This window comes from Dama dama, chromosome 21 (genome assembly GCF_033118175.1).
Source record: "Dama dama isolate Ldn47 chromosome 21, ASM3311817v1, whole genome shotgun sequence".
NCBI lineage: Eukaryota > Metazoa > Chordata > Mammalia > Artiodactyla > Cervidae > Dama > Dama dama.
Genome location: NC_083701.1, coordinates 1,693,896 through 1,713,871, shown reverse-complemented (window position 1 = coordinate 1,713,871; position 19,976 = coordinate 1,693,896). Strand labels below are relative to the sequence as shown.

Below are 19,976 nucleotides of genomic sequence, written 5' to 3'. Positions count from 1 at the left end.
TCGCAAGATGGCGGCGGCCATGCCAGGCCTCGGGGCCGTGTGTGCGCAGCGGGCGGCGGCAACGCGGCCCAGGCAGCAGGCGCGGCGGCTGCGCTAGCCCGGCCCTCGGCTCCTCTTTGCGGTCGCTACCTCCTCCTCTCCCGCCTCGCCCGGTATGGATCTGCCCGTGGGCCCGGGCGCGGCGGGGCCCAGCAACGTCCCGGCCTTCCTGACCAAGCTGTGGACCCTCGTGAGTGACCCGGACACGGACGCGCTCATCTGCTGGAGCCCGGTGAGGGGCTGGGCGCGCCGGCCCGGGGCGTGTGGGGGCGGGCAGCAGGGGGTTCGGGAAAGAGCGTCCGAGGCCTCCCCTCGGTGCGCGCTGCCCGGGTCTGGGCAGGAAGGGCCTCTCCTCTTCGGTCTCTCGCCGAGTAACTGTGAGACGACGGCGGAAGCGCGCCTGGCTTGAGGGCAGCGCCCAGTTTCGTAGCGAGCGTGGTGCCCAGGTGACCCCACAGCTTCTCAGATGAGTTACCAGGGTAGTGGGGTCGGCAGCTGTTGCGAGGAAATGAGGATTTGGCGCAGGTACTGGAGGGTGTTGCTCTACTGGAAAAGGAAAGGGACCGAAAAACAAAGCAAAACGTCCTAAAGTTGTGGTGGGTCTCGAACTCATGTCCGGATACCACAGCTGGGTTTCCCCAGAGTCACTTTGTTTTTCGCTTCTTTCGGGGCCTCTTTATCCACGCCCCTGCTTCCAGTTGCCTGGCAGCAGGCTCGTCTCCACAGTCTGACCCTGCAGGCCGGACAGCTCTCCCCGCTTGCAGAGGTAAAGCAGAGACTTATCTGGAGTTGCGGCTGAGAATCTGCGTCCGGGCTGTGACGTCGCGTCCGGGGAAGGCCGGAGCTATAGCTCCGTCCGGGCCGCAGATGGGAGGCCTGGGCCGCCCTGGTTTGCGGAATCTCTGGGTGCCTCCGGACACACTTGCTCTCCTGAGGGCCCGGACGCTGGCTCTCCCAGACTCTCCTAAGTACTTCTCTTTCAAACTGTTAAGCCCTTAGAAAGGAGGAGCAGTCTGAGCTGAGGCGAGCCCAGAGCGGGAGGCCGGGTCCTCTGGTTCCTGGGCTGTTTGCTGAAGCTCTGCCTCAAAGCGGGTGGAGAGTCAGGATCATACAGCGTCCTTGTAGGGGACACTTCGTATTGGTCCCAGTGACACACCTGTGTGCCACGCTCCATCCCTACTGCCTGTTTCTGTAGCTGTGCACAGCGTTCCCCAAGAGGAGGCTGTGCTTCCTTCCCCACAGCTTGTCCTGTTACCACCATCCCCTTGTTCAAGGCCCTAAGCTTTGCTGACCCAAGGAAATGACCCCAGGTTTCTGTCTTTATTCTTCCTTTCTCTTCTTTTCCCTTCCTCTAAACTCCCAGGAAATACTCTTACCCAGGTTGGGGAGGGCCATCGGAGATCCTTTGGGATACTCTGAGCTTAATCTACTGGGATAATCACCTCACCTCTTGATCTGCTCAATGTTTCTGCTTAAAGATTGTGTGGCAGCAGGCAAAGCCCTGCCAGCTAGCTCTCTAGGTCCCACTTCCTGTGTTCCGAGCAAGGCCTTAGAGCTGGAAAGCAGGACGGGTCAAGCCTGCCACAGCCTCGCACACAGTGGTTGCACCACCCACCAGCCCTGCTGGAACTTAAACAGGAGGGGGTGGGAGCAGCCGGCTGGAGCCCGTGCATTTGACCCCCTCCCTTTTGTCCTTAGGCCAGCCAGGATGCGTGGTGCAGGACACAGCGGGCAGGGGGCCGGTGCTGCCAGGCGGGACAGGAACTGAGCACTGGTTCAGCTGTGAAAGGAAGCCCTTTTCCAGACTGGGCAGGGGCTGTGAAGCTGCCTGGCCCTGAGAAAGGAGATCGCCCTCTGCCTGAGGCCTCCGCGATGCCCACACAAGCCCCAGGCCTCTGTCAGAAAGTCTGCTGGGGGAGACTTCTGCGGTCTTGAAGCCCAGAGTTGGCTTCCAGAGGCCTTGGAATGTTCTGGTGTCTGTTCTCTTGGTGCCTCCCCTCCGGCTGGAACTCATTTATCTCCCCATTCTGCCCCAAGGACCCTGTGTTTGGCCCCAGAGACATGGGAAAGGGGGTGGAGTCGGGGGCTTTCCAGCCCCAGCAGCGCTGTGCATCCTCTGCACAGTCTGAGGCCCTGCCCTGAGAGTCGTGTTGGTTTCCCCTTCCCTCCCAGACCCCCGGTCAGTTACCATGCTCAGTGTGGAGCCACCACTGAATATAGGCCAGGGCTACCCTTCAGACAGCCCTGCGGGACCAAAGGCCCCACAACCTTGGTAAGGAACCTGGTGAGTGTGGCAGCTGCATCCCTGAGACGCTCTGTGAATCAGGCCTGTCTGGCCTCAAGACAGGGTTAAGAGTGGTAGGAGGGTGGGTACATTGCTGAAGGAGGCTCTTCTTGTTAGGCTGTGGGCACCATGAGGCCCTAAGTGCAAGGCCCTCCTTCGCCTGGGAGCTGGGTGTCACGAAACCAAGCCCCATCCCAGGTGGCCAGTGTGAGTGCCTCAGTCAGAGGGTCACTGTGGAGGCCCTGGCTGGCGAGCATCCTGCAGTCAGGTCGCCAGCTCTCTGCGGGACTCCTCAAGGAGGGCCCCAGTCACACCTGGCCACTCCGAGGTGGCTGAGGATCGTTCCTGGAACTCCCACAACAGGCGGGTCGCTCCTCCCCTCAGCTGGGAGCCAGGCGGGCCCCAGCAGGCCCTCTGCCCTGCCCTTGGGGGTTGGCAGTGGCTGAGAAAGGCTGAAGGAGTGCCCAGCATGCAGCACAGGCTGCAAGGGGCTCTGGGGCCTTGGAGGCTCCTGCTGCCCCCTGAACTTGCCACCCAGGACCTGGCCAGCCCTGTCCAGCACTCCACATAGCAGGAGGCCCAGCCCCGGGGCATCAGTTCACCTCCTCCCATAGCACCACGCAGAGGTGACAGTTGGCCTTTTACAGACACGGGAACTAAGTCACAGAGACACTAGGAAACACAGATGAAAAGCAGGAGGATGGCTGAGTTGGACCTGGAGTCCACGGTCTCGCTGGTGTACAGCTGTGGCTCACACCTGCCCTCGCTGCGTGCCGTGTCTCCTGGGTGGAGGGCAGCACGAGGCCCACGCCGTGGGGTCCCGGCTCTGGTCCCACTCCACCTGCTTTCTTAGCTGGACCCCTGCCGTACTTGGAGTGATCAGCACTCAGGTCTTCATAGAATTGTATTGAGTTTTCACATGAGAGTCTCCGTTTCCCCTTCCGTAGAGGTACACACATGGACAGACAGAAAGAGACGAGCCAGGCAGAGATCTATACAGGATGGGCTCCCTGTCTGTCCGTCCTGCCGAGGTGGGCGGGGGGTGAGGAGGGGCACAGAATCTCCGAAGGGGCTGGAGGGAGGTAGGTGGACAGAGCAGACATGAGCCCACCTGGCTCCACAGGCCGTGTGTGCTCAGAGTTCTTTGTTAAAGGAGAAGGAGGGATCGGGGGGCCCACAGGACCCACCCTGGGAGGAGCAGTCAGCCCCACAGGGCATCACAGGCTAGGGACCTGCGTCTGCACCTCTGGCTGCAGGGTTTCCTGACCCGGGAGCGCTGGCAGCTGCCCCAGAGCCCCTGCCCCTGGGCCCGGCAGTGACTGAGTCAGCAGAGACCCCTGCGTTCATCTGGGCCTGGAGACCTGAGTGTGGTGCGGCAGCTGGAGAGCTTGAGCCTGAGCACAAGTAGGACAGGGACGTGAGGGTGTGCGAGCAGGCGCCTTCTTGGCTGAGGAGAGGACGGGCCGGGACGGGCACCAAGAGCTGCTCTGAGCTGCGTCCACACAGTGCTGGTGTTCTCACCGCACGTGGGTGCCCGCCACATGCCCGCTACTCCCAGAACACGTCACGCAGACCCTTCCCTTTGGCTGGAGGACTAAGACGGGCCTTCTGTTCTGGAGAGACTCTTAAAAAGTGCAGGTGGACCACTGTGGAGTCACTGTGGTGGTGAATCCTGTTGCTGTGGAGCCCTTGAAGAACCTGCTCACAGACAGAGACCCTCCCTTTATAAAGATCTGCACGTGTGCAGAACTTTGTATACATTTCAGGGTGTTCACAGTTCTGTAGGTAACAGGGCCACAGGCTCCAAATTTATAGCAAGACTGGATATTCTCTAAGCCCTGCATTTCAGGGGCAAGGGTGTTGCTCACCAGCTAGCAACTGGGCATCGGCTTCTCCCTTCCCTTGCCGTATGTCCCATCATTAGTCCCTCTTGTGTCCAAGGGTAAGGCAAGACCTTCTGCAGGATTGAAATGGGGTCAGCAGAGAAGGAGGGGCCTTGAACTCCTGAGGCAAGAGGGAAGAGGCGTTGGGTACTGTGAGGGACTCACCAGCAGGCCTCCCAGGCTTCTAATAGCCCTTAAGGTTGGGCTGGCAGGACACACCCAATATGGACTCGCCCTCCAACAGTGTTCAGGTCTGTTACACAAAAGGATGAGTGAGCCCTCGCTCCAGGTGCCCAGGCTTTCTGTCGAGGCAGTGTTCAAACCCTGAGAGCCTGGCCTTTGGTGAAGCTGAGGCAGCCAGAATTGGCAGAACCTGGTACAATCGAGGAGGAGCTCTGCCAGAGGCCCTGCGGGTCTCAGCTGAATGCTGCTTCACCTGCCGGTGGCGCAAGACCTGGACAACTGCCCGAGAACCTTCCAGAAAAAGAACAGCTACTGGGAGCTGTGCTCTGGGCACCCCTGGCCCACCAGGGACAGGCTGAGCCATTCCAGTCCTCGCAGCTGGGGCAGAGAGTCTGCTCTGAGCGTAGAGCCTGCCCAGTGCCTCAGAACAGCCGAGGCTTGAGGGTGCAGCTGGAGTTGCCCCGACACAATGTGAACGAACTTAAAGACAAGCCTGAAAGGATCAGGCTGATCCCTTCCTTCAGAACTGAGGGCATCCTTGAAAGGAGGACAACTGAACTCAGACACAGTGTAGTAACATTCCTCTTGTCTGGGATCCAGTTGAAACTAATAGATGGGCCACTTGGCAGGAGAATGTCACTCCTAACAAAGAAGTTACAGTAACAGACCCAGGTGTGATGGAACTGACTAGCAGGAAAGTTAAAACAGTTATTAAAATGCTCTGTGTCCTCAAGAATGTAGAAGTGAAAACCTTAAGACCAAGAAGTAGAAGATACAAGAAGGAAGGCGGATGAGCAGAATGTCTCTGGAACAAGTGTCTGCTGCAGAAGAATTGCCACCGGTTACCTCTGTGTTCACTCCCCCTTCAAAGAGGTGACCCGTAACCCCAGCCTTTGCTGGGGGATGCCTTCCTGCTGAGAAGTCCTGTGGGGTGGGGGGCTGCACAGTGAAGGCGCGGGACAGGTAGGCCTCCGCCAGCAGTGATGAGTCACATTGACGGGTGTGCCCTGACGTGTCGTGATGGGCCGGGCACACCACCTCTGTGGTCTTCCTCTCCAGAAACTTATGTAACCTTAACTCATCATGAGAGAAAAACATCAGACAGATCCAAATTGAGCAACATTCTACACAGTACCAGCCCAGTCCTCAACCATCAAGGTCATCAGAAACTGGGAAAGTCTTGAGAGATTCTTAGTCAAGCATGACGTAAGCAGACATGAATGTAATGTACTGTCTTGGATGATGTCCTGGAACAGTTCAGTAAAAAGTAAGGAAATCTGAGAAAAATGAGGGCTGTGGTTAAGGATAAAGCATATCGCTATGACGTTTGGGGCAAATGCACTAGTGTAGGCTGTTAATAACAGGGAGAGCGGGTGTGAGACATATAGGAACTCTACTGTCTTAGCTTTTCAGTAAATCTAACATTCTAACATAAAAGGCTTGTTTTTATTAAGTCATTGAAGGGGATTAAACACCAGATTAGAAACTACAGAAGAAAAGATCACTGAACACTATGCTAGCAAACTATCCACAGTGATCGCAGAGAGGAAGAAAGACTGAGAAAAAAGTGAGCAGAGCCTTACAGGGTTAATACCACATGGGCTGACACACAGTTTAAGTTCCAGAGTAAAGGATGGAGGAAGATTTTGGAAATAACTGACTTATTTCTTTCTTTATTTTTAGAAAAAGCTAGACTTTTTCCGAATTTTTTTTTTTTTTTTAAACTGTAAACCCACAGATCCAAGAACTGCATTGACTCCCAAAGAAGATAAAAACAAAATATATCAATGCATGTCACTATCAAAGTGTTGAAAACCAGTGTTAGAGAGAAAATCTTAAAAGCAGCATAGAAAAGAAAGGAAATTGCATGTGAAAGAACAGGACAAGAATGAGACTGATTTCCTGGCAGAGCAGCCGTGAGGCCTGGGCTGGAAGGGACCTTGTAAGTGGAAGTCTGGTCAACACTCAAAACCTGGTGTAACTCACCACATTGACAGTTTTCTCAGTGGAGGCAGAAGAAGCATAATGGTGTATTGGGTGCCCTGGTCAGGCAATATGGCAAATACATAAAAGACATCAAGATTGGAAAGTAAGAATTAAAACTATATTCATAGAAAGCATTATTATTTACTTAGAAAATACCAAAAAATCTACAAAAACGTTATTAAAACTATTGAGTGAATTTAGTGAGGTCACAGGATTCAACGCCAGTATACAGAAATTAATTCTGATTCCACATACTAGTAACGAACTGTTGACAATGGAAATACAGTGCTCTAAACACTACAGAATATGTACTGGTTATATTATCTATAGCTGTGTAACCAGGCACCTCCAAACTAACTAACTGCCTAAAACAGCTGAGGCTCAGTGGCACCTGCCCACGCCATCATGACTCGTGAGAGGGCAGCCTCCATAGGATCCTTGCTTGCTTCCTCATCTTCCATCTGAGGATCTCCATCTGCTGTGCCAACATTCCCCATCCGTCCACCAAACGCTTCTTGTCTGAAAGATCCTCCTAAAGTTATGCCAAAAGGGAAATAAGAACTACTTCTAAGCTTCCACATGAAAGTTAAAAGAGCAGAGTAAACCAAAGTAGGCAGAAGGAAGAGAAAAAACCAATGAAACTGAAAAGAATGAAACATGATAAATGAATTCAATAGCTGAATCTTTGAAAAGGTTGGCATGACAGAGAAGAGGTAAATTCCTAATATGATGGCCATCAGAGGGTATGTCACAACAGACACCACAGGCAGTAAGAGGGTAATAAGGAAGTGCAACAGACAACTCTGTGCATGTAAATTTAATAAAATGAACCAATTCTTTGAAAAGCACAAACTGTCAAAACTCACCCAGAGTGAGTCAGATAACTATTAGTAATCTTGAGTCTATTAAAGAAATAGAATTCCTAGAATTATGAACCTTTCTAAAAAATCTTCAGATCAAAATTGACTAGAACAAAACTGTCCCAAGAAAATTACAGACCAATATCCTTCATAATGTTTCTAAAAATTTCAGTTCAGTCACTCAGTTCAGTTCATGTCAGTCCCTCAGTCATGTCTGACTCTGTGATCCCATGAACTGCAGCATGCCAGCCTTCCCTGTCCATGCTCGGAGCTTGTTCAGACTCCTGTCCATCAAGTCGGTGATGCCATCCGATTATCTCATCCTCTGTTGTCCCCTTCTCCTCCTGCCTTCAATCTTTTCTGGAATCAGGGTCTTTTCCAATGAGTCAGTTCCTCGCATCAGGTGGCCAAAGTATTGGAGTTTCAGCTTTAGCATCAGTCCTTTCAATGAATATTCAGGACTGATTTCCTTTAGGATTGGCTGGTTGGATCTTGCAGTCCAAGGGACTCTCAAGAGTCTTCTCCAATACCACAGTTCAAAAGCATCAATTCTTCCACACTCAGCTTTCTTTATGGTCCAACTCACATCGATACGTGAACGTGACTACTGGAGAAACCATAGCTTTGACTAGACGGACCTTTGATGGCAAAGTAATGTCTCTGCTTTTTAATATGCTGTCTCGGTTGGTCATAACTTTTCTTCCAAGGAGCAAGCGTCTTTTAATTTCATGGCTGCAGTCACCATCTGCAGTGATTTTGGAACCCAAGAAAATAAAGTCTGTCACTGTTAACATTGTTTCCCCATCTATTTGCTGTGAACTGATGGGACCGGATGCCATGATCTTAGTTTTTTGAATGTTGAATTTTAAGCCAGCTTTTTCACTCTCCTCTTTCACTTTCATCAAGAGGCTCTTTAGTTCCTCTTCGCTTTCTGCCATAAGGGTAGTGTCATCTGCATATCTGAGGTTATTGATATTTCTCCCAGCAATCTTGATTCCAGCTTGTGCTTCATCTAGCCTGGCATTTTGCATGATGTACTCTGCATAGAAGTTAAATAATCAGAGTGACAGTATAGTCTTGACATACTTCTTTCCCAATTTGGAACCAGTCTCTTGTTCCATGTCTGGTCCCTGCTGTTGCTTCTTGACCTGCATACAGATTTCTCAGGAGGCAGGTCAGGTGGTCTGGTATTCCCATCTCTTTAAGAATTTTCCAGTTTGTTTGGATCCACACAGTCAAAGGCTTAGCCTAGTCAGTGAAGCAGAAGTAGATGTTTTTCTGGAATTCTCTTGCTTTTTCTGTGATCCAACAGATATTGACAATTTGATCTCTGGATCCCCTGCCTTTTCTAAATGCAGCTTGAACATCTGGAAGTGCTTGGTTCACGTATTATTGAACTTAGCTTGAAGAATTTTGAGCATTCCTTTGCTAGCGTGCGAGATGAGTGCAATTGTGTGGTAGTTTAAACATTCTTTGGCATTGCCTTTCTTTGGGATTGGGATGAAAGGCAGGACTTTTCCAGTCCTGTGGCCACTACCAAGTTTTCCAAATTTGCTGGCATATTGAGTGCAGCACTTTCACAGCATCATCTTTTAGGATTTGAAATAACTCAACTGGAATTCTATCACCCCCACTGGCTTTGTTCATAATGATGCTTCCTAATGCCCACTTGACTTCACATTCCAGGATGTCTGGCTCTAGGTGAGTGATCACACCATCGTGATTATTCTTTTTGTATAGTTCTTCTGTGAATTCTTGCCACCTCTTCTTAATATCTTCTGTTTCTGTTAGGTCCATACCATTTCTGTTCTTTATTGTTCCCATCTTTGCATGAAATGTTCCCTTGGTATCTCTTAATTTTCTTGAAGAGATTTCTTAGTCTTTCCCATTCTGTTGTTTTCCTCTATTTCTTTGCATTGATCACTGAGGAAGGGTTTCTCATCTCTCCTTGCTATTCTTTGGAACTCTGCATTCAGATGGGTGTATCTTTCCTTTTCTCCTTTGCCTTTTACTTTTCTTTTCTCAGCTATTTGTAAGGCCTCCTCAGGCAACCATCTTGCCTTTTTGCATTAGTTTTTCTTGGGATGGTCTTGATCACTGCCTCTGTACAATATCATGAAACTGTCCACAGTTCCTCAGGCACTCTGTCTGTCAGATCTGATCTCTTGAAGTTATTTGTCCCTTCCACTGTATAATCTTAAGGGATTTGATTTAAGTCATATCTGAATGGTCTAGTGGTTTTTCCGACTTTCTTCAATTTAAGTCTGAATCTTGCAACAAGCAGTTCATGATCTGAGCCACAGTCAGCTCCCGGTCTTGTTTTTGCTGACTGTATAGAGCCTCTCCATCTTTGGCTGCAAAGAATATAATCAACCTGATTTCGATATTGACCGTCTGGTGATATCCATGTGTAGAGTCATCTCTTGTATTGTTGGGAGAGGGTGTTTGCTATGACCAGTGCGTTCTTTTGGCAAAACTGTGTTAGCCTTTGCCCTGCTTCATTTTGTACTCCAAGGCCAAATTTGCCTGTTACTCCAGGTATCTCTTGACTTCCTACTTTTGCATTCCAATCCCCTGTGATGAAAAGGACATCTTTTTTTGGTGTTAGTTCTAAAAGGTCTTGTAGGTCATCATAGAACTGTTCAACTTCAGCCTGTTTGGCATTAGTGGCTGGGGCATAGACTTGGATTACTGTTATTGAATGGTTTGCCTTGAAAAGGAACAGACATCATTCTGTCATTTTTGAGATCACACCCAAGTACTGCATTTCAGACTCTTGTTGACTATGAGGGCTGCTCCATTTCTTCTAAGGGATTTTGCCCACAGTAGTAGATATAATGGTCATCTGAATTAAATTCTCCCATTCCAGTCCATTTTAGTTCACTGATTCCTAAAATGTCAATGTTCACTCTTGCCATCTCCTGTTTGACCACTTACAATTTACCTCGATTCATGGACCTAACATTCCAGGTTTCTATGCAATATTGTTCTTTATAACATCGGACTTTACTTCCATTACCAGTCACGTCCACAACTGGGCATTGTTTTCGCTTTGGCTCCATCTCTTCATTCTCTGAAGTTATTTCTCTGAAGTTATTTCTCCACTCCTCCAGCAGCATATTGGGCACCTTCCAACATGGCGAGTTCATCTTTCAGTGTCATATCTTTTTGCCTTTTCGTACTGTTCATAGGGTTCTCAAAGCAAGAATAAAACTTTAGCAAATCAAATTTGGCAGTACATAAAAAAACTAATGTCACAACAAATGGGATTTACCTCAGGAATGTATGGATGGTTCAGGATTTTTAAATCACTATAACCCAGCATGTTAACTATCTAAAGAAAAACCACAGAATCATATTATTTGTTTCAGAAAAAGCATTTGACAAAATTTGATGTTCGTGATAGTAAAGAAAAAAAAAATCAGGAAACTAAGAATAGCAGGGACCTTCTTCAGCCTGATACAAAAACAAAAACTGTACACCTAATATCATACTTATTGGTAAGCTCCTGAATGCTTTCCCCATGAGATCAGAACAAGATATAAAATCTGTTTTCACCAGTGCTAGCTGATTTTGTACTGGAAGTCCTACCCAGTAGCTTAAGACAAGAAAAAGAAATTAAGGCTAACTGGGGTGAGGGTGATTGAAGCCCCAGTATTCTGAGCCTGCCATGCCTGGGAAGAGACTCCATTCTGTAAGTGGGGGCAGAATGGAGAAGGGGACCCTCAACCCTTGAGTTGGTCAAAATGAGAGATGGTGGTGGCCTGCCCCCTCACCCTCTCAGGAGGATACAGAAAGTGCTGATTGTAAACTGAGGGGTGAGAAATCCCCACCTTCTAGGCCAGAGCCCCCAAGAGTGTGCCATCAATCCAGGGGAACTCTGTGAGGAAGAGGAGGAAGCAGGTTGTGGCCAAAAATGCCACAGTTCACTGTTTCTGTTGAGTTTTAGATTTTCTTGAATAAGTGTTTCTTCGTTTGTTATATGCCTTCAGGACAATCTCCAGAGACTTTAGGTAACCTAAGCTTTGTTTATCCTGAGAGTGGTTCAGAGGATCTCCTTAGCTGCCTTCCCAGGCATCTTCAGAGGATAGTTTTGCTGGATATAGAATTCTTGGCTGAAAGAAAAAGGCTTTTTTCTTTCAGCGCTTTTGGCATGCCATCCCACAGGCTTCTGGCCTGCATGCTTTCTCATGACAAATGAGCTGCTATTCAGTTCAGTTCAGTCGCTCAGTCGTGTCTGACTCTTTGTGACTCCATGGAGTGCACACAGCAGGCCTCCCTGTCCATCAGTAACTCCTGGAGCTTGCCTAAACTCATGTCCATCAAGTCAGTGATGCCATCCAACCATCTCATCCTCTGTCATCCCCTTCTCCTCCTGTCTTTCCCAGCATCAGGGTCTTTTCTAATGAGTCAGTTCTTTGCATCAGGTGACCACGGTAATGGAACTTCAGCTTCAGTATCAGTCATTCCAGTGAATATTCAGGAGCTGTTATTAGGGATTCCTTATGTGTGATGAGTTGGTTCTAACTGCTCTAAAGAGTTTTCCTTGGTCTTTTGATTATGGATAGCTAGATGTGAATCTCTGTGAGTTTATCCTTCTTGGAATTTGTTTACCTTCTCAGATATTTTTCATCAAATTTGGGGAGTTTGGGGTCATTATTTCTATAGATATTCTTTCTGCCCCTCTCCTTTATGCGTGTGTTGGTCTCTGCTGGTGTCCCGTGTGTCACTCTCTTCATTCATTTCTCTTTCCGTTCCTCAGTCAGGAAATGTCAGTTGACGATACTCCTTCACGTTTGCTGGTTCCACCTTATTCCTGCTCAGATCTGCTCTTGAGCCCCTTAGGGAATTTTAAATCCGATTTGTTACACTTTTCAACTCCAGGACTTTCATATTTGTAACTTCTGTCTTTATTGTTATACTTTCTTCTAAGAGGTATCATTCTTACGCTTTTTTATTTCTTTAGATGCCATTTTATTTTGTTCTTTGAACATATTTAGAATACTTGAATTTAAAGTCTTCGTCTAGTAAGTCCAACCTCTGAGCCTCTTTGGGGACGGTTTCTTTTGGCTGCTCATTTCCCTGTGTGTGGCTCATACCTTGTTTCTTTGCGTGTCTCATAATTTTTTTTTTGAAAGTTAGGTTTTCCATTAATATAATACGGCATCTGTTAAACTCAGTATCATATTTTCCCCGCCCACCAGGATTTGTTGCAGTTTCCATTGTTGCTGTTTGTTTGGTGGCTTTTCTGAATTAATTGTAGGCAGTTTGTGTTCTTTGCTGTGTGTGATCACTGAGGAGTTAGACAGTGAGGGGAGCAGAAGTGTTCCTTAATGCCTGGAACCAGTAAATCTCCCAGTCTCTGTGGCAAACTCTGTGTGCTGGGTGTGCCTTCAGCTCCCAGCCACGTCGTTGGCATCCTGACTTTCTCCTCAGCTTCCTGCTTACACAGAGCCTTCTTGGACCTCTCCCGGACATGCACACAGCTGTACACACACGTGTGACTTCTGGATCCCAGGAATATTCTGGAGCTTTTCAAAGCTCTTCTTGATATCTCGTTCCTTAGCTCTTTTACATTCCTGGCTGGCCAGTTTTCTCCATTTGTGGTCCACTGTGTTCGGCCTGATGAGTAGGTTTTTTTTTTTCGTCATGAGTTTAAAATTGCCTCTTGATGCTTTCAGCAAACATCTCTAGGGAAAAGACTTTTTCTGCTGAGAGCGTCAGCATAAAAGGTCAGATCAAAAACAGCCTTGGAGGTGGAGCCTTCCAGGGAGGGAGACACCGTGTGGGCCTTGAATGAGCCCCAGCCCCATGGCTGCCAGAACGTTTGTTCCACCATGATTTGAGCTGTTGGCCTTCTCAGGTACAGGAGAAGAGGTAAGGACATGGCAAGTTAGAATGCCACAGTTCTCGGATCTTACTGAGATTCAACCATTTTCTTGAATAAATTCTCCTCATGGGTCATTTTCAGAGTTCTGAAGAAGTTGACTCTTAACAGTTTTTGCTGGTGTTCTTATTGTGTCTGTGGAGGAGAAAAGCTGTGGGAGGTCCCTTTTCCACCCTTCCTCTCAGCTCAACACACTTCCATTGTGTCTTTTTCACGTGCGTCCATGTTGACACCACAGGGCCCTTCCTGCTGCCCCCCAGCCCCATCCCGTACCCCAGCGGGTCCTGGGCCCAGCCCGCCCAGCCTCGGCCCGCCTGGGAGCTTCTGGACTGAGGTCTGGACACGTGGAAGAGCAGCGTAGCAGTTTTTTCATCTTGTTCTCACCTCTGTTCCCAGAAGAAGAACCACAGCTTCAGTTCTGAGCACGATTGTGTTGTCTTCCTCCTGAGGACCTGAAATTAGGTGCCGTCTCCTTAGCTGCCTCCGTTTGGGGTCTTAGGCATTCGTAGGGTAAAACTGCGGATTAGAGCTGACATGGGGCCCTCAGGGAAGGGCCTGCAGTGCTGAGGTGTGACCCGGCAGGCCTCCAGCAGGAATGTGGGGTCCAAGGTGAAAACTCACTCACCCAGCCCAGGGTGGGGGTGCAGCCCCTGCATGGAGAGGCTGTGGTGACCCCCACGTCTCCTGGCAGAGCGGGAACAGCTTCCACGTGCTGGACCAGGGCCAGTTTGCCAAGGAGGTGCTGCCCAAGTACTTCAAGCACAGCAACATGGCTAGCTTCGTGCGGCAGCTCAACATGTGTGAGTGTACTGCCTTGGCCCTGCATACAGCCCCGCGCGGCCCGGAGCCCACGCAGCTGAAGGGGAAGGGGTGTCTCAGAGAGTCTCCCTGAGATTAAGACCACCCAGCCACTGCAGGCAGGGCTTCTGGGAGGGCAGTGCTGGGCATTCCCTGAGCCAGGCCCCACCCGCCGGGGCCTCCCTCCGTCCTCCCCGGGGCAGGGGCCTTCCTGGAGAGAGGGGTAAGACCCCAGCCCTGAGGCAGCACTACTCCGACCCCTTTGTACACAGATGGCTTCAGGAAGGTGGTCCACATTGAGCAGGGTGGACTGGTCAAGCCGGAGAGGGACGACACCGAGTTCCAGCACCCGTGCTTCCTGCGAGGCCAGGAGCAGCTCCTTGAGAACATCAAGAGGAAAGTGACCAGCGTGAGTAGCCGTTCTCCCCCACAGTCTCGGCTCTCCGCCCAGGCCACCGGCAAGAGTAGCGTCCACTCGCTGGCCTGGCTTGGCCTGGCTGTGCCAAGCCTGTTTCCTGCCAGCCGCACATCCCCCATCAGCCACCCCAGCGAAGGCCCGTCCATCCCAGCAGCCCCTCGGCCCTTTCTGCTGTATCCCGCCCCACCCCCAGGCCATCTCAGTGACTGCTCCCCCGGGGACGCAGGTGTCCACCCTGCGGAGCGAGGACATAAAGATTCGCCAGGACAGCGTCACCAAGCTGCTGACGGATGTGCAGCTGATGAAGGGGAAGCAGGAGAGCATGGACTCCAAGCTGCTGGCCATGAAGCAGTAGGTTCTGGGACGCCATGAGAGCAGGATGCAACTCCTCTGGGATGGTGGGGTTACCGTGGTGGGTCTGGCCTGGGGGCAGCCTAAAGCTGGTTCTGTCATGACCAGACCTGCCCCAGGGAAAGGTTTCCAGAGAGAACTTTGCGGAGCGATGGTGGGGGAGGTGGGAGTGTGAGAGGCCCTCCTGTGCAGTGACATGGGGGAGGCGGTGCTGGCGAGGCCGCTCCCCAGCCCTGGTCCCGCGGGCTCCGGGCCTTCCACTCGGGCCAGGGCCACGTCTGGACTTGCATGGCCTCCCGGCCCTTGCCGGGCTGGACTTGCCGGCTGGACCTTGCCTGGGAGGCAGGGTCAGGTGCGGTCCCATGGCAGCCCGCAGAGCTGGGCCCTCGGGCCCCTCACTCTGCCTGCACATGCGCCTGGCACCAATCAGCGTGTGTCACCTCTCATCAGGCCTGGCGCAGGAGGCACTGCGGGTTCTTTCTGGACCACCCCCCCCCCCCCCGGGGCACATCTGGTCACCACAGAACCGGTTTTAGGCACACACACCCCCCCCCCACCGCCAGGACCCCCATAGCGGCCAGTTTAGACCCCCTCCTGTGTAACTGGGCCCCTCAAGCACCCCAGCCCAGGGTGGCCTCAAAGCCACTCGGGGCAGGCCGTCACACCCCTAGACCATGGAGGAGGCTCTTAGCCCCTACCTAACTACTCATGTCAGACAGAGCCCAACAGGAACACTTGGCTGGCTGGTATCCAGAGGTGGGATCAGGTGGCCTTGGCTTCCAGGACAGGGACGCCTCTTAGAGTGAGCGTAGGAGGGTCTGCCGCCTATCAAGAAGACACACTGGTGCTGAGCAGGGCGTGGGCTGCGGTGGTGGCCCTTTGTGCTCTTTAAGGGCCACTTCTGACCCCCTAAAGCACAGGAGAACCCCCACTCGCAATCCTGTGACCTGAGAGCTGCACTGCCTCCATCCCCTGGACCCCCATCCTTGGTCCAGGTAGAGAGCCCAGAGGCTCTGCCACCTTAACCGTGACCGAGAGGGCCTTGGGGTCTCGGCCTGGCCCCTGGCCCGTGCTCGGCAGCGGGCAGGGATGGGCCAGCGGGTGGGCGCGTGGTGGAGCGGGATGTCCCAGGGCTCCCGCCGCCTGCTGACCACGCCCGGTCTGCTGCAGCGAGAACGAGGCGCTGTGGCGAGAGGTGGCCAGCCTGAGGCAGAAGCACGCCCAGCAACAGAAAGTCGTCAACAAGGTGTGTGCCGGGCCGGCGGGGAGGGGGGCCCTGTCCGCACAGGGCTGACCACCTCTCCCCCTGCAGCTCATCCAGTTCCTCATCTCGCTGGTACAGTCAAACCGGATCCTAGGGGTGAAGAGAAAGATGTGAGGCATGGGGCACGCCCGTCTCCCGTGGGCCGCGACCCGGGGCTGCGAGGCTGGGCTGCCGCTCACCCACCCCTCCCCACAGCCCCCTGATGCTGAACGACGGTGGCCCTGCGCACCCCATGCCCAAGTACGGCCGGCAGTACTCGCTGGAGCACATCCACGGCCCAGGCCCCTACCCGGTGAGCTGCGGGCGCCCGGGGTGGGGGCGGGGGCGCAGCTCCCACCACGCGTGCTCACCTCCCTTCGGTGGCAGGCCCCCTCTCCAGCCTACAGCGGCTCCAGCCTCTACTCGCCAGACGCTGTCGCCAGCTCCGGACCCATCATCTCCGACATCACCGAACTGGCCCCCAGCAGCCCTGTGGCCTCTGCAGGCAGGAGTGTAGACGAGAGGTGCGGCCCAGCGCCTTCCCCGCAGGCAGGAGCGGGTGGGGCCGGCAGAGGCGCTCGCTGACGCCTGTGCCCCACGGGCAGGTCCCTGTCCAGCAGCCCCCTGGTTCACATCAAGGAGGAACCCCCAAGCCCGCCACAGAGCCCCCGGGCAGAGGATGCCAGCCCTGGCCGACCATCCTCCATGGTGGAGACGCCCCTGTCCCCGACCACCCTCATTGACTCCATCCTCCGGGAGAGTGAGCCCACGCCCGCTGTCTCCACCACACCCATCGCGGACACTGGGGGCCACCCCCCCTCGCCCCTGCCCGCCTCGGCCCCCGAGAAGTGCCTCAGCGTTGCCTGCCTGGACAAGTGAGTGCCTTCCACGCGCCCTGCGGTCTCTGGAAGCAGGAGCCTCTGACAAAGACAGTGCAGGGCTGGACACACATGGCCCTCAGGCATTCAGCACAGGACTTGCCAGGGGGAGCTGGCCGACCCGGCCCAGAACACGGAGCTGGGGAGGGAGACATACCAGTCTTGGGGTCCCGCAGTCCCTGTGCCACGGGAGCCAGGCGCATGGCAGGCACACCTGTCCCCTGAGCCGCCCTCCCCAGGCCGCCTGGTCTGTCTGTCCTGCCACCCCAGAGGTGGGCGAGCAGGGTGGGAGCTTGGAGTCCGCCTGGCCCCCACCAGCAGTGCGGGGCTCTTGTCTTTCTATCTTGCAGTTTGGCTCGCACTCCAAAGATGCCTGGGGTCGCCCGCCTCTTCCCCTGCCCCTCCTCCTTTCTGCATGGCCGAGTCCAGCCAGGGTTAGCGCTGTCCCACTGGGGAGGGAAGAGGGCTCCGCCAGAGCTCGGGCCCCTCCCCAGCATCGGAGCAGACCCCCACCTAGCCTGCTGAACAGGCTCCCCCCCAGCTCTGGGGCCCGAGGTAGCACCTGAGTTGCTGACTGGCCTCCTTGCAGGGGCAGGCCCAGTCTCCCTCCTGGAGCATGCCAGGGGAGGCTGGCCCAGCCCGACCGAGCACAGGTCCACCCTCCTGCTGTCCTCCAGTGCGAAGGGCAGGCCTCACTGAACCTGAAAACCTGGGTCCCCAGCCCTTCTGAGCACTGAACTTCTCAGCCCCCTGCCGTCTTGGCCAGCCCAGCCTGACGTGCTGCCAGAGGCCTTACGGGGCCTCGTGGTGATGGGGGAGCCTGACCCACCACCCTGGTGGCCAAGTGTCCCAGCTCCACTGGGCCCAGGGCCCCACCTCAGGGCCTCCCGTGAGCCTGCACAGGGCAGGCTGGCAGCAGGGCACGCAGACCAGCAGGACTGCACCTAGGGGTGACTGGACGCCACGTCACCCGCTCTCCTCCCTCTGGCCAGGACCGAGCTCAGCGACCACCTGGACGCCATGGACTCCAACCTGGACAACCTGCAGACCATGCTGACGAGCCACGGCTTCAGCGTGGACACCAGCACCCTGCTGGACGTGAGTCCCAGCCCTGCCCGCCCTGCGCCCAGCCCACCCCGCTTGCAGGGCAGTCTGACCACCCCCCCCCCTTCCCTGCAGCTGTTCAGCCCCTCGGTGACGGTGCCCGACATGAGCCTGCCCGACCTGGACAGCAGCCTGGCCAGTGTGCGTAGGCGGGGCGGGTGGGGTGGGCGGGGCAGGGGGTGGGGCCTCGGGGGAGCTTTCACTGTGCTCCCTCTTGCTGCCCTGGCAGATCCAGGAGCTCCTGTCTCCCCAGGAGCCTCCCAGACCTCTGGAGGCAGAGAAAAGCAGCCCAGACTCAGGTGAGCTGAGCCCCCCGCCCCCCCCAGCACCCCGGCACCACTGGCACCCTGACCCAGTCCCACCCCTAGGGAAGCAGCTGGTGCACTACACCGCCCAGCCCCTGCTGCTGCTGGACCCGGGCTCCGTGGACGTGGGGAGCAGCGACCTGCCGGTGCTCTTCGAGCTGGGGGAGGGCTCCTACTTCTCCGAGGGAGACGACTACTCAGATGACCCCACCATCTCCCTGCTGACGGGCTCAGAGCCCCCCAAAGCCAAGGACCCCACTGTCTCCTAGAAGCCCCAGGAGGAGAGCCAGCCTTGGGCAGGGCTGCTGTCGGGGAGCCTGGTCCCCTGGCTGGCAGGGGGGTGGGGGCAGGGGGCGGCGCTCGGCCCCCGGCCAGCACTGAGGGCCTAGCCCTGTGAGCTACGGCTCCCCTGGGCTTCACGGCCACACTCAGACTGACCAGGACGCAGGTGTTCATAGAATTGTATTTTGGATTTTTACACGAGAGTCCCCCTTTCCCCTTCCATAGAGATATACAGATATATACGTGGACGGACAGACTGATGAGCCAGGCAGAGATTTATAAACAACGAGCTCTGTGTGTGGTCTCCCTGTCTGTTCCTCCTACCAGAGTGCGGGCGGGGGTGGGGGTTGGGGCATGATGATGAGGGGCGCAGGGTCTTGGAAGGGGCTGGAGGGAGGCAGATGGACACAGCACGCCAGAGCCTACTGGCTCCCCTGGGCCGCATGTGCTCAAAATTTCTTTATAAAGGGACCAGGGCGGGGTCAGCACAGCCCACAGGAGGCCTGTGGTCAGGTCTGCACTAAAGGACCAGGTGGGTGCATTGGGTCAGCACTGTGGGCCTTGAGTGAAGGAAGCACAGGCCCACCTCCTGAGTCAGGCAGCTGGGGGTGCAGAGGTGCACATAACGTAGGAGGCGGGCCACAGCAGCCCTTGCGGTGCCCTGCACCCCCAGCTCAGCCCTGCTCACCGTCCTTGCTGATGAGTAAGGCTCAGGGTGGTGGCTGCCTAGGAGGCAGGGGTCAGGGAGACGCTGCCTACACCCGCTGGAGACCAAACAGTGCCTAGCCAACCAGTCTCTCTCGCCCAGACAACCACTATGGGCTGGAGTGGCTTCTGGTTGGGGCAGAGCAGTACAGCTGGGTCCACTGCCCAGGCACCACCTCAGGCACCCATCTCATCGGGCCACAGCTGGTGGTCAGGGCACACCTGCTTGGTACAACCTCAGGGTTTCCAACCCAGGCAGCAGAGCCACTAGATGGGGGAACAGCCCAGGGCTTCCCTGTCTCGCTGCCAAGCTCTTGAGTGGCAAGCTCTGGGACCGAGGTATCCTGAGGGCCACACCCAACTGCCTGGTGAGGGCCTGGAAAAACGGGGAGCCCCCATCAGGCTGACCTCTGCCCCTTGGGGGCAGAGAGGGAGGCCCTCAGTGAGGGCTGGGCCAGACCACCCACCTTGTCCAAGCAGCCCAGAGCCCAGCCCAGGTGAGCACCCCAGCACCAGTCTGCACAGGAGCCTGTGCACATGGCCTCTGAGACCTCTGCAGCCTTGCCTTGGAGTCTTTGCTGCCCCTCAGGTCGGCCTGATTCTCGACCCTCTTCCACACCTTGGCCTCTGGCCTGGCCCAAGTTGAATCCACTTGTGTGCAGACCTCAGGCACAGGGGGCCTGGGAGCACAGAGGCTCCACCTTGCAGAGCAAGACATATGACCACAGAGCCCTGTGAGACAGGGAGGGTCACCCCAGCCCCAGCTCCTC

At 54.3% G+C, this 19,976-nt stretch overlaps 1 protein-coding gene across 6 annotated transcripts; it reads left to right on the top strand.

Moving 5' to 3' along the window:
- The first annotated feature begins 2 nt into the window (after positions 1 to 2).
- Positions 3 to 18,798, top strand: HSF1 (heat shock transcription factor 1). 6 transcript variants are annotated; one of them, XM_061122964.1, is made up of 14 exons: positions 3 to 271; positions 13,814 to 13,922; positions 14,193 to 14,329; positions 14,532 to 14,689; positions 15,860 to 15,935; positions 16,032 to 16,063; positions 16,149 to 16,245; positions 16,320 to 16,456; positions 16,538 to 16,807; positions 17,161 to 17,244; positions 17,803 to 17,908; positions 17,990 to 18,055; positions 18,144 to 18,213; positions 18,283 to 18,798. In XM_061122964.1, exons 1-14 carry the CDS (start codon positions 155 to 157, stop codon positions 18,486 to 18,488), a joined length of 1,665 nt encoding a protein of 554 aa, XP_060978947.1. In that variant the 5' UTR covers positions 3 to 154; the 3' UTR covers positions 18,489 to 18,798. The 6 variants fall into 6 exon arrangements, with proteins under 6 accessions (XP_060978947.1, XP_060978946.1, XP_060978948.1 ...); XM_061122963.1 differs by having other exon boundaries at positions 5 to 271; positions 16,002 to 16,063; XM_061122965.1 differs by having other exon boundaries at positions 8 to 271; positions 14,565 to 14,689; positions 16,002 to 16,063.
- The last annotated feature ends 1,178 nt before the right edge of the window (positions 18,799 to 19,976 follow it).